The sequence below is a fragment of the Neomonachus schauinslandi genome, chromosome 2, assembly GCF_002201575.2.
Source record: "Neomonachus schauinslandi chromosome 2, ASM220157v2, whole genome shotgun sequence".
In the NCBI taxonomy this organism is placed as follows: domain Eukaryota; kingdom Metazoa; phylum Chordata; class Mammalia; order Carnivora; family Phocidae; genus Neomonachus; species Neomonachus schauinslandi.
Window position 1 is genome coordinate 168957692 of NC_058404.1, and position 14643 is coordinate 168972334.

At 36.4% G+C, this 14643-nt stretch overlaps 1 protein-coding gene across 2 annotated transcripts in view; it reads right to left on the bottom strand.

The window, feature by feature from the left end:
* Positions 1 to 14643, bottom strand: part of SLC30A9 (solute carrier family 30 member 9) — a 79792-nt gene that overhangs the window by 40975 nt on the left and 24174 nt on the right. For both annotated transcript variants that reach the window (XM_021701605.1, XM_021701606.2), the window contains exons 3-6: positions 14038 to 14097; positions 11855 to 11954; positions 9798 to 9890; positions 9343 to 9425 (exon numbers count right to left, since the gene is read on the bottom strand). In XM_021701605.1, coding sequence (XP_021557280.1) covers positions 9343 to 9425; positions 9798 to 9890; positions 11855 to 11954; positions 14038 to 14097 — 336 coding nt within the window. The remainder of the gene's footprint in view (positions 1 to 9342; positions 9426 to 9797; positions 9891 to 11854; positions 11955 to 14037; positions 14098 to 14643) is intronic.

The window sequence follows — 14643 nt, forward strand, 5'->3', positions numbered from 1 at the left end:
AACCTTGAGGACATTAAGCTATGTGAGATAATGCAGTTAAAAAGACAAATTTTGTATGATTCTATTTATATGAGATATCTATAGCAGTCAAATTCATAGAAACAGAAAGTAGGAGACTGGTTACCAAGGGCTATAGGTAGGGGAAAAGGGGAACCACTGGGTAACAGAGTTTCAGTTTTACATGATGAAAAAGTTCTGGGAAAAAATTTTCTGAATATCTGTTTCATAACAATGTGAATATACTTAACAATTCTGTTAAAATGATAAATTCTGTTGTGTTTTTTTAACACAATAAAAAAAAGGCAGGGAGAAATCTAGATTTGCAATGAGAGAAAGGCACTTTTTAAAATATTTATTTGTTGGGGCGCCTGGGTGGCTCAGTCTTTAAGCGTCTGCCTCAGTTATTAAGCGTCTGCCTTCGCCTCAGGTCATGATCCCAGGGTCCTGGGATCCAGCCCCACATCGGGCTCCCTGCTCTGTGGGAGGCCTGCTTCTCCCTCTCCCATTCCCCCTGCTTGTGTTCCCTCTCTTGCTGTCTCTCTCTCTCTCAAAAAAACAAATAAATAAATCTTTAAAAAAATAAAATATTTGTTTATTTATTTTAGAGTGTGGGGGTAGGCAGGGGCAGAAGGAGAGAAAGAATCTTAAGCAGGCTCCAGGCCTAGTGCAGAGCCTGAGGCGGGGCTTGATCTCACAACCCAGAGATCATGACCTGAGCTGAAATCTAGAGTTGGACACTTAACTAACTGAGCCACCCAGCCACGAGAAAGGTACTTTGATATAAGGTCTCTTCTCAATACTATCTAAAAATATGAGTTACTTAATCTTAATAAAAGAACCAAGTCTTCATTTTTTAGCTCAAGGTTTAAAAATACAAGAAAAACAAATTTCTATTATTTTCTCAAATTGTGTTTAAATATTTCCTTTAAAGTATGTACAGCCTATTCATGGTATCATTATTTTAATAGCATAAGACTGGAAACAACCTGTGGGGGGAATGACTGAGTAAACTATGGTGTACCCCCAAAAATGGAGTATTATAAAAGGAATGAAGAAATGTCTCTATTTACTGCTATAAAATGGTCCTCAGGACATAATGTCAATAAAAAAAGAAAAGACAGAAAGTATACCTTATTTATGAAAGGGGACTGGGGGGGAGGGCTAATACCAGTATATATGCATTTCATAATATATTTTTTAATGGAAAAAATAGCTCCAAAACTAATTTTTTAAATGGTTACTGATGCGAGGAGGAGGAATAAGGTAGAAAAGATAAGGATGGAAACTAAATTTCTCTGAAGGTTTTGTCTGGTAGATGTGACTTTGGAATCATGTAAATATTTTACAAAATTATAAAATAAAAATCAAAATTATTTCTAAAAATCTAAAGCAAAATAAACAAATGAACTTAATTTTACATCTATTTTATGGTTTATCCATGCAGACAGAAATTTCAAGTGAATTTAAAACAAAGAAATATAACTATACATCCCTAGTGGAATATATACTAAAGACAAAAAGAAAAGTCAAGAAAACTTAAATCATCCTGATGGCAATAACATTGGTATTACTATTTTGAAACTACACTGTAAGAATAAACCAAAATTGTAATTAATTATACTAATGGATTAAGAAATAAGATTTTCAGGGGTGCCTGGGTGGCTCAGTCATTAAACGGCTGCCTTCGGCTCAGGTCATGCTCCCAGGGTCCTGGGATCGAGCCCCGCATCGGGCTCCCTGCTCTGCGGGAAGCCTGCTTCTCCCTCTCCCACTCCTCCCTGCTTGTGTTCCCTCTCTTGCTGCCTCTCAAATAAAAAAAAAAAAGAAAGAAAGAAATAAGATTTTCAGTGTAAGAAAAGAGTTACAGAACACAACAAAGAAGAAAAAATTAAGTTTTTCAGAATAGCCTGTATATCTTCTCTCTTAAGAAAAATGAAGTATTTCCTATTACTGTCCACTGGAAAGACCTTAAAAATATGCCAACCTATTAAAAATGAGTACCCCTGGGGCACCTGGATGGCTCAGTCAGTTAAGCATCCAACTCTTGATTTCTGCTCAGGTCATGATCTTGGGGTGATGAGATTGAGCCCTGCATCAGGCTCCATGGTGGGCATAGAGCCTGCTTGGGATTCTCTTTCTCCCTCTCCCTTTGCCCTCCACACCTCTCTCTCTCTCTCAAAAAAAAAAAAAAAAAGTACCCCTAATGCTAATACCCCGAGTACAATCTCTCAATTTTATTTACCACTAAAAAGAAATGGGGTTCCTTTCAGAGATGGGTAATGCCAGTCTGGGGCAGGACATATACAAGATAAACCTGAAACGTCTTATTGTACCTAAAAGCAAGGACGCTACAATACTAGGGTTATGACAAAGGGACTTCAGAACCAACTTGAAGTGCTTCCATTGGCCAAAAATGGGACAATTTGAGCCCCACTACTTTGCCTATTTTGTTCCTTCCTTCCTAGCATGTCTCCTCCACCCTTTCCCTTCTCCTTGATCACCTTCCTATCTCACTGCTCCCCCTCTTTATACTGAACTCCCATGCTCTCAAGAAACTCTCTCTGCCCCTTTTCTTCCTATATTACTGACCATAATTGTCCCTCAATTTCCACTTAGAAATTTAACCAACTCATCAAGGGAAGGTAATACTGTCACCTTTAAGCTTTAGAAATATACAGTATTTAGAAATACAGTTAAAAAATTCAGAGTCTCCTAAATAAAGCCTGACCGTCAAACAAAAATATGTGTACATTTTTCTCAGATACTGGCACCTCTATCTCTATTTTAATCCTGCCACGTTATATCTGTTCCCCAAAGTAACCAGAACTATAACTGCAGTGCAAGCATCTAAATTCCCCAATGCAATCTGCCCTATTGGAACAACATTTGGTCATATCCTGTATTAGCATCTCTATTACCTAAAAGAACCCAATGGAAGCCTTTAACTTAGTGATAACAAAATTCTGAAGCTACCTGACCCTAATATATATTTCTTTTACCAAAATATTTCACCCCTGTGGGTTTAACTGCAGCTCTCTTTAGCATATCTGTGAATATAAAGATAATCAATCAACAACTGTTTGCTTCTCCTGAGAGGCCAAAACCCCACAGATACTAGGATTCACTGATTCTCTTTATTACTTTCAAAATGCTAAACTAATGATTTAAAGGACGTGGATTCTGCAAAAAAATCTACACTTGCTCAACATGCAGATGACTTAGTATTATATTGCAGGCCTACTAGAACCTCAAATATATTCCTTACTCCTCCTGACTGGATTAGTTGGAAAGAGACAAAATGTTTTCAATTTTGTCAAGAAAAGGAATAATCAGCAGAAGGTCACTCATTTTCTCTGCCTGAATAAAAAACTATCCAAAATCATCCTAGATTTTCAACCAAGGTGCAACTGAGAGGATATTAGGACTGACGACAGATTACTATAGGCAGTGCTTAGTGAACTTTCTAAAGCAGTTCAACTACCACTATCATATAAACTAAAACAAATACCTGTTTTTTAGAGATATAGACTGAAATATTTAAAGATGAAATGGACTGGTTTCAAAGTAATTTAGTAGAGTGGGGGTAAGGGAGCTATAGATAAAACAAGATTGGCCATGTGTTGATAACCGGATTCTTGAGGGGTTGTTATACTTTCCTCTGTACTTCTAAGTTTGAAATATCCCCACTGATGGGGGGGAAGGAAACAAAATGTGAAGAAAGAACATTAGAAAATATTCAGAACAAAAACCCACAACAAAGTAGGGGCAGAGGGAACATATCTCAACATCATAAAGGTCATGTATGAAAGACCCACAGCTAGGGGCGCCTGGGTGGCTCAGTCGTTAAGCGTCTGCCTTCGGCTCAGGTCATGATCCCAGGGTCCTGGGATCGAGCCCCGCATCAGGCTCCCTGCTCCACGGGAAGCCTGCTTCTCTTTCTCCCACTCCCCCTGCTTGTGTTCCCTCTCTCGCTGTGTCTCTCTCTGTCAAATAAATAAATAAAATCTTTGAAAAAAAAAAAAAAAGAAAGACCCACAGCTAATATCATCCTCAATGGGGAAAAACTGAGAGCTTTTCCTCTAAGTCAGGAACAAGACAGCAATGTCCACTCTCACCATTGTTAAACATCGTACTGGAAGTCCTAGCCTCAGCAACCATACAACAAAAAGAAATGAAAGGCATCCTGGGGCGCCCAGGTGGCTCAGTCGGTTAAGCATCCGACTCTTGGTTTTGGCTCAGGTCATGATCTCAGGGTTATGATATTGAGCCTCACATCGGGCTCCATGCTGGGTGTGGAATCTGCTTAGGAATCTCTCTCTCTCTCTCTCCCCCACTCCCTCTTCCCTGCCCCACTCTCTCCCTCACTAGAAAAAAAAAAAAAAGGAGGGGCGCCTGGGTGGCTCAGTCGTTAAGAGTCTGCCTTCGGCTCAGGTCATGATCCCAGGATCCTGGGATCGAGCCCCGCATCGGGCTCCCTGCTCCGCGGGAAGCCTGCTTCTCCCTCTCCCACTCCCCCTGCTTGTGTTCCCTCTCTCGCTGTGTCTCTCTCTGTCAAATAAATAAATAAATAATCTAAAAAAAAAAAAAAAAAGGAAATAAAAGGCATCCAAATCAGTAAGGAAGAAGTCAAATTTTCACAATTCACAAATAACATGATACTCTATGTAGAAAACCCAAAAGACTCCACCAAAATATTGCTAGAACTGATACACAAACTCAGCAAAGTCACAGGATACAAAACAAACATACAGAAATCTGTTGCATTTCTATACACCAAAAATAAAGCAGCAGAAAGAGAAATTAAGGAATTGATTCCATTTACAATTGCACCAAAAACCATAAGATACCTAAGAATAAACCTAACCAAAGAGGTAAAAAGTCTGTACTCTGAAAACTACAGAATATTTATGAAAGAAATTGAAGAGGACACAGAGAAATGGAAAAACATTCCATGTTCATGGATTGGAAGAACAAACATTGTTAAAATGTCTATACTACCCAAAGCAATCTACACATTTAATGCAACCCCTATCAAAATACCACCAGCATTTTTCACAGAGCTAGAACAAACAATCCTAAAATTTGTATGGAACCACAAAAGACCCCAAATAGCCAAAGCAATCTTGAAAAGCAAAGCTGGAAGCATCACAATTCCGGACTTCATGCTATATTACGAAGCTGTAGTCATCAAGACAGTATGGTACTGGCACAAAAACAGACACATAGATCAATGAAACAGAATAGAAAACCCAGAAATGGGTCCACAACAATATGGTCAACTAATCTTTGAGGGGTGCCTGGGTGGCTCAGTCGTTAAGCGTCTGCCTTCAGCTCAGGTCATGCTCCCAGGGTCCTGGGATCGAGCCCCGCATCAGGCTCCCTGCTCCGCGGGAAGCCTGCTTCTCCCTCTCCCACTCCCCCTGCTTGTGTTCCCTCTCTCGCCATCTCTCTCTCTGTCGAAAAATAAATAAAATCTTAAAAAAAAACAAAAACAAAAACTAATCTTTGACAAAGCAGGAAAGAATATCAATGAAAACAAGACCATCTCTTCAACCCATTGGTGTTGGGAAAACTGGACAGCCACATGCAGAATGAAACTGGACCACTTTCTTACACCATACACAAAAATAAATTCAAAATGGATGAAAGATCTAAATGTGAGGCAGGAAACCAACAAAATCCTAGAGGAGAACACAGGCAGCAAACTCTTTGACCTCAGCCATGGCAACTTCTTACTAGACATGTCTCCAGAGGCAAGGAAAACAAAAGCAAAAATGAACTACTGGGATTTCATCAAGATAAAAAGCTTCTGCACAGCTAAGGAAACAACAAAACTAAAAGGTAACCTACAGAATGGCAGAAGATATTTGCAAATGACATATCCAATAAAGGGTTAATATCCAAAATCTATAAAGAACTTATCAAACTCAACACCCCCAAAAACAAATAATCCAGGTAAAAAGTAGGCAGAAGACATGAATAGACATTTTCCCAAATAAGACATACAGATAGCCAACAGACCCTGAAAAGATGCTCAACATCACTGATCATCAGGGAAATACAAATCAAAACCACCATGAGATACCACCTCACACTAATGGCTAAAATTAACAACCCAGGAAACAACAGATGGTGAGAATGCGGAGAGAAGGGAACCCTCTTACACTGCTGGGGGAAATGCAAACTGGTGCAGCCACTCTGGAAAACAGTACAGAGGTTCCTCAAAAAGTTAAAAATAGAGCTACCCTACCACCCAGCAATTGTACTACTAGGTATTTACCCAAAGGGTACAAAAATACTGATTCAAAGAAGCATACGCACCCCATTGTTTACAGCAGCACTCTCAACAATAGCCAAATTATGGAAAGAGCCCAAATGTCCATCGACTGATGAATGGATAAAGAAAATGTGGTGTATATATATACAATGGAGTATTACTCATCCATCAAAAAGAATGAAATCTTGCCATTTGCAACGATGTGGATGGAGCCAGAGTATTATGCTAAGCAAAATAAGTCAGTCAAAGAAAAACAAATACTACATGATTTCACTCATATGTGGAATTTAAGAAACAAAACAGATGAACATGGGGGAAGGGAACAACAACAACAAAAAAAGAAAGGGAGGCAAACTATAAGAGACTCTTAACTATAGAGAACAAATTGAGGGCTGATGGAGGGGAGGTGGGCACAGGATGGGCTAAATGGGTGATGGGTATTAAGGAGGACACTTGTGATGAGCACTTGGTGTTACGTGTAAGTGATGAGTCACTAAATTCTACTCCTGAAACTAGTATTACACTATATGTCAACTAACTGGAATTTAAATAAAAACTTGAAACAAAGATAAAATTTAAAAAATAAATAAAAAGTAGGTAACTCAAAAAAAAAAAAGAAAATATTCAGAACATACACAATTAAGAATTAAAATCTATCAAAAACTCATGAAAATCAATTTAAGAAGACACACAATGTAATAGAAGATGAGTAAAGGGTATAAAAATTATCACAGAAGAATTAAGAAAAACAAATAAACATAGTAAAAGATAACCAACCTCAGTAATATCAGAGAAACTCAAAAAAAATTTTTTTCTTTTAGAGGGACTGGTTCTTTATTTCAAAAAGACACTTGTCAATTTTCAGTATCAAAACAGTTTGCACTATTGGTTTCTTTCTCCCAATCGGCCCCCAGAGAGCACACCAAAGGAGAGTGCATTTTAGGCCAATAAGCTGCAGGATGCACACCTAACGGGCCTCACAGAAACCTTACCAAAAAGGGGAATTGGGGAGGGAAAGAAACTTTAAAAGATCAGCACACTGTCAGCCCACAGACTGTAGAGAGTTCTCAGCCAGACAGGGTGGCCAATGTGCCCCAACCCTTAAAGAAGCAAAGTTTCAAAATAATATAAAATTTAAAAACAGTTTTGTACATAATCTATGCAAGATTTCTCCAGCACTAACTGATACAAAGCACAAGATCGCACTTTAGAGACAGCAGCTTCGGGCCCAGCAAAGGGTAATGAGATGGGAGTTTGTTTCATATGACTAAATCAGTGGCAAACACATAATTTTCTTTTTTTCCTTCAAGGAGGCAGGAGAGAAAATAAGCGGTCACCTCAACATAAGGGGAACACGATCCATTCTGTGGGCAGTTAGGGTAAAGACAGGATAAGGATTTGGTCTCAGAGGTCTCACCATCTTAATTTAGAGAAACTCAAAATTAAAGATACCATCTGTTGCCCATCAAATACACAAGAAAGTTAAAACAATGGCAATATCCAGCATTGTCAAGGGCATGAGGAAATAGTCACCCTCATACACTATAAATGTAAATGTAAACTGGCACTATATTCCTTTGGAGAATATTCTACCAAATTTTAAAATGCCCATGTCCTTTGACCCTGAAATACTACTAGCATTTTATCCCATGTATTTGTAATAAGAGCATAATATATTATTATATATTTAAGAAATATGACATTCACTAATGTGTTCTTTGTAAAGGTAAAAAAAATTGGAAAACATAAAGCTTATTACATCCATACAATGGAATACTATGCAGCTGTTAATAAAGAATGAGTGAGAGGTAGATTTCCATATGTAGACATGGAAATATGTTTATGGTTACACTGGTAAGTATAAAGAACAAGATGCAAAACAATAGGAATAGTGTCACCATTTATGTTTAAGTGAAAAAAATGTATGTATATAAATTTGAAAATGCATCAGAAATATTCTGGATAGATGCATCCCAAACTGCCAGCAACAGTTATCTATAGGAAGTAAAATGAGATGGTAACTAGAGAGAATGAAAGGAGACTTTTTATTCTTTATATTTTTGTATTCTTTTTTAAATCACAAGGGTGCATCACTTTTGTCATTAGTGAATACATAAATATATATAAATCAAAGAATTATCTAAATTATATTTCACATAATCCTGAATCCCAATTCTATAAAGGTGGCTTTGTCACTCAACTATTGGATTGTTAAATGCCCTGAAAGTCTTATTTGCAACTAAATCTCAAGCATCAAGCACAGCTTCTGGTTCACAGTAAATGTTTGGTAAGTATCTGCTGAATGAATTATTTAAGGTAGAAACGGGGGCGGGGAGCGCCTGGATGGCTCAGTCAGTTAGGCATCCAAGTTTTGGTTTCAGCTCAGGTCATGATCTCATGGGTCATAGATCAGCCTGGCATCTCTGCGTTCAGCAGGGAGTCTGCTTCTCTCTCTCTCCCTTTCCCTCTGCCCCTCCCCCGACTCATGCGACTCTCTCTGGAATAAATAAATCTTTAAAAAAAAAAAAAGTAAAGTGGAAATGGGGAAACTGAATTAACAGACTTTTCTGTAAGAAAGCACTACTACTTTTAGAACAAGTATAATCTTCAAATCAGACCATAAATTATAATATTCATATATTTTTTAATAAACCACCAACCAGCTTTGTTTCCTCTTTAAAGAGCTATGGAGGAGAAAGCCAAAAAAATAGATACTGTTTTTATTTTTATATATTTATTTTTTTAAGATTTTATTTGTGAGAGAGCAAGTGCACACGCCCACAAGCAGGGGGAGTGGCAGGCAGAGGGAGAAGCAGGCTCCAGGACTTGATCCCAGGACCCTGAGATCATGACCTGAGCCGAAGGCAGACGCTTAACGAAGTCAGCCCACTCAGGCGTCCTGATACTGTTTTTAAAAAGTAACAGAATCCCAAAGTGGCAACTGGTATTTGCTGGAACCAACAGAGCCAAAGCCAAGAGGCATGCAACTGCTAGGGAGTGTAATTATTAAAGGCCCAAGTTTTACCTACTTTCAATTAACTCCAATTTAAATTGAATATACTTACTTTCTCTGTATTCTATTTCTGCTTCCTTACGCAGTTTTTTCTCTCTGGCAAGAGCCTCAGGGCTTCCCCAAACTTCCAAAGATCTGTGCATACACACATGGCCATTAACAATGGATAATTTTAATGACTTTATTGTAATCATATTTAAATCGAGATGAACTGTAACTACCTGAGAATCTTACAACAAAGCCTAAGGTCCTTTAGGAAAAATATAAAGCAGTCAAGAAATTTTTCTAAATTAAATCTAAACAGCAAGTAAATTCAACAGCAAATTTTCTTATAAATTATCACATACTTTTAGTTAACTAGTACATACTAGTAATTCGCAGACAAGTTTGCAAAGATGAAAATACTCTGCTTTTAAAATATATCATTTAAAAACCTCTATCTAATATGGGTTTTTATTAATCCAAAACTTGGCTTGTACATTTATTCTAAAAGAAGTATGTTCTTACTTTGCCTCCACATCTGATCTCAGGTATACAGTAAAGGACTCGGTATCTTCATGAGGACTTCGTCGTCTGATTTTTCGAAGTTGTTCTAGATCACTGAAGAAAGAAAACATGCTGAATTTATTCAGAAAAGGTTCATACAGTTTCTGTTCTTTTCTTAGAAGGATTATTAGGTGTAGATAAAAGCCACTACCTAGATCCCGACCTTTAAAGGCTATACAGATCAGTTTAAGGCTTGAAAGATCAGTTTAAAGATGGCATTTCATTTTGTACACAAAAATTGGTCTAGAGACAATGAAAGTAACAATTATTCTTGATGCTCACTAAAAATACATAATATGTATTACATAATATGCAGAGATTCAACTCCTTCATCAGTGTTTGTATTTATCTGCTATGGACACCCCACTGCAATGTCTGATGTGTGGAAAAAACATGGATCAGAGTACCATCCCCTACTTAAGAATTTAAATTTAAAATTTATAGTCATACTTGTTTATATCCAGATTAATACTAAATGGTGATACTAAATGGTAATACTATTTATAGGTATCAAGTCATAAAGAGTATCTGTCGGGGCACCTGGGTGGCTCAGTTGGTTAAGCGACTGCCTTCGGCTCAGGTCATGATCCTGGAGTCCCGGGATCGAGTCCCGCATCGGGCTCCCTGCTCGGCGGGGAGTCTGCTTCTCCCTCTGACCCTCCCCCCTCTCATGCTCTCTGTCTCTCATTCTCTCTCTCTCAAATAAATAAATGAAATCTTAAAAAAAATTAAAAAAAAAAAAAAAAAAGAGTATCTGTCAATTCTATGTTATTTATTTTCCATTCTCTTGAATTCTGAAAGGTTTATGTATTCATCAAGTCACTGCTCAACATTCATTCTAAATTTGATCATTGTACTTCCTATGGAAATTTTATAAGAGTTATGAAAAGGCTTATAAATAAAAAGCTGGTATAAGTTCCAAGAAATGAAACTTGGGAGTTTATAGGGAACCTGGCTGGCTCAGTCAGTGGAGCATGTGACTCTTGATCTCGGGATTGTGGGTTTGAGCCCCACACTGGGTATGGAGATTACTTAAAAATAAAATCTTTAAAATAAATACAATACAATACAATAAGTCAACAACCAACCATCACATATTAGTAAAAAGTTTGGACAAGGTATCAAAGATATGTATTCTAACCCCCTGATGCTGACTCAGTAAATAAGCTGGGTCTTCACTAACATCTTTACTATGTTTCCTGGCCTACAAGTGGAGACAGCAATACCTAATCTACTTAATTCACAAAATTTTTGTGAGAACTACATGAAATACTCCATGTGAAACAGGACATTGTTTTACATCAATGTCACAACTGGCTGTTAATAGTTATGAAAGTTATAAAACTGATTATAAGAATTCTTATTTCTTGATAATATACAATAGAGGATGTGACCAGGAGGGAAAGGGGAAAAAAAGGCTAAATCTGATGACTAAATTGCCAAGAAATTTTCCATGTAATATGACTTTCTTAGGTAAACACAGAAAGGAAGGGGAAATTTTTAATTTGTGACAAATATCTCAACAAATCTCTACGATTACAAGAAAATTAATAACAAAAAGATACCAGAAAACAAAAATAATTTATGCTCAACAGAGTTGGAGTGTGAACATAAATGTAACTAAATTAATTACTCAACTCTGCTAGCCAAATAAACCCGTAACTTTAAAAAGTTAAACATACAAATATTCAAATATCTTATTGATAAGATATCTTATCTGCCACATATTAACATAGTAATAAAACTCCTAAGGTTCTTGTGTGATACAGACATTTTGAAGAACCTGCTTTTTTGAGTTTAAGATACCACGAAAGACTGCAATTGCTCACACTGAAGCAGAATTCAGTTTAATAAGCTAACAATTTTAACATTTTTTAAACTGAACAAATAGTTCTTCAATTTAGGAAGGAGTCATGGGAAAGTTTTCACATGGACAGTAGCAAGTAACACATTCTAAGAAATAAATGGTTATTTAGATTAGCTAGAACTACCACATTAAAAAAAACCAACTGCTGTACCTGGATTTAAGGCAGAACTCATTTATTGCTCTGACTCCAGTGATGAAATTATTCTGAGTGTACTTTGGTCCATATTCCCTCTTCTTAAGGACTGCTTTGACTAAATTCAAAAATATAAAAAAACATAAAAAATATGCACACTAGAAATCACATTAGAAGATGAACATATGCTGATACTTAGGGGGTTCACTAATGAATTTCATAGAAAATTGATGTTTTTCCTGATGCACTGAATGGCATCAGAAGAAGAGAGTCTCCCAAGTGCAGAACAGGACAGAATTCCATTTGTCACCATCTAGATTTTACCTCCATAGTCATCTGTAACTGATGCCAAAATGTCAATCCTTTGTCTAATGGACACCCTGTAGAGGTATTCCTGGTCTGTTTAAATTGTACCAATACAGTATAAATTGTCTATGGCCTAAAAATAGTAATAATAAATTGTCTAGGGTCTAAATGAAAATGAAGTTTCAATAAAAAAAATTATATGCTCATTGAATGTTTTTCAAACTGTACAGTGAAACCAGCATTTCATAAAAAATGAAAATAGAAAGTGATCAAAGAGTACCACATACAGTGAATAAGTACTTTTTGTGAAAACTTTTGTTTCAGTTATATACAATAATGTATGTACATAGTAGGTCATTAGTATTTCTTATGGGAGTTGCAGTCAAAAAAGCCTGAAAGCTGCTGGACTATTTCACACAGTCCATAAGAAAGCTGAAGTAAACATAAATATTTTTATCAGTTAAAAATTATAGGAAGTTTATTACAGATTATAGGTAAAATACTGCCTTCTATTAAATTGTTTCCCTATTACCAAGTATCAAATTGTTTATTAAAAAAACCCAGAGATATAACAAAATACCAACTTGGCATCAATTACAGTCTGTGAATTAAAAATTACACTCAATATAGGTCTATATTTATAAATCATTATAAAGTGAGACTTTTGGTCGTATGACATAGATAAATAAAATAAGCAACTATCTGAAGAGCAGGGGCAAAACAATAGAAAGTCATGTGTTCTGTTTCAAACTGTCACCCTGTCACTTCATATTCTATTCTCAGATATTAATTAATGAGTTTTCCATTGTATTTTGAAGTGGAAAGAGCAAATTAAGACTAAAATGATTCATCTCCACAGAGGTAAAAAAGACTTAAAATAACACATTAACTCATAAAATCAAATGTACAAATAATAATAACATTTCAAACATAAAGTTCAGTATAAAAATCAAAACTTTATTTGAAAAAAATACATCTAAGGAAGTTCAGGTTTCTTTTTCCATGAGTTTCAAGTCTCTAAACTGCCTTACTCTAATAATCCTAAAATTCTCTATCCAGATGAGCTCCTCTGGAGCAAAGAATTACTAATTTCTTTTAAAAGATGAGTGTTTTTTTTTAAATTACTTTTTAAAGATTTCTTCAAAGTATACAGAAATCCCTATTGGCCTGTCCTGGCCCAGATTATTGACGATGATGACTGCTATCATGTTCATTATTCTTAGCTGTAACTATATACTATGGACCATCTTCAAGGTTATCCTAGGAAAGAAATCCCATTTTTAGCACAATCTGATAGGGGAGAACAACTATGGCTCAGGGAAAATGCCCAAGGCCATACAGCTAGTACATGCTGGAGCCACAAATTGAGTCCACTTTCGTCTGATGCCAAAGCCATGGTGCTTCTAATCACAGAGTTACCGCCCCTGTCAAACATGCTGCTTTGGAGACAGGAGCCATAGCTCATTACAAAGGGCAGAGCTGCTAACAAGAATGCCTTCGTCACTCAGTTATTCCTAAAAAATAAAGTTGGACAAGAATGTCCAAACTCTATCTGGATTTGAACACGCTGTAACTGAAAGGTACTGGTCTCTTTAATCACATTACTTTTCTAAAAATGCTAAAGTAATTGATGTCTTTTATTTGCCATTACTGCCTTCTTTGGGCTTTTGAAAAAACAATTACCACAAAATTTATAACCAAAATGCAAAGTGAACTTCAGTAGAAAATTAGCTTATAAGCAGGAGAATAAATCTTTATGGCTGGTATATTTACAGAAAAGTAAAAATGGACTGTACACTCAGAATAATATAATTATACAGAGCTCTATATAAACTAATTTTGTATATTTAATTCAAAACACCATTATAATAAAAAATAGAATAAAATATATTTACCTCTTACTTGGAGAGGTTCTTGCTTAAGTGGAGCTTTCAGTTCAGCGCCTATATTTTCTGCTATAAGGTTTATTAAAAAAGTAACAATAAGTAGTTGCTTTCATACAAACCTATAAACTTAATATTAGCTAACGATCTGGCAATGTGTAAAAAAGATAACATATGATAGACCAAGTCGGATTTATCCTAGGAATTCAAGAGTAGTCAAACATTAGTAAAACTATTAATGCCCCTCATCATTAACAGACTAAAGGACAAAAGCCATAGAATCATTTCAGGAGCTAATGAAAAAGCATTCACTAAAATTCAACACCCATGCAAGTTTCAAGCCTTTTTTGAAAATTAACACAAAAAGGAATTTTCTTAAAAAATAAAACAAACCTCTAAAACATACTCAATGGTGAAAATTTAGATGCATTTCTTTAAAACAAGGAACAAAACGAGGACACACACTATAAATTCTTTTACTCAAAACTACTCTAGAGGGGCACCTGGGTGGCTCAGTCGATTAAGCATCTGACTTTGTCTCAGGTCATGATCTCAGGGTCCTGGGATAGAGACCTGTGTCGGGCTTCCTGCTAAGCAGGAGTCTGCTTGTCCTTCTCC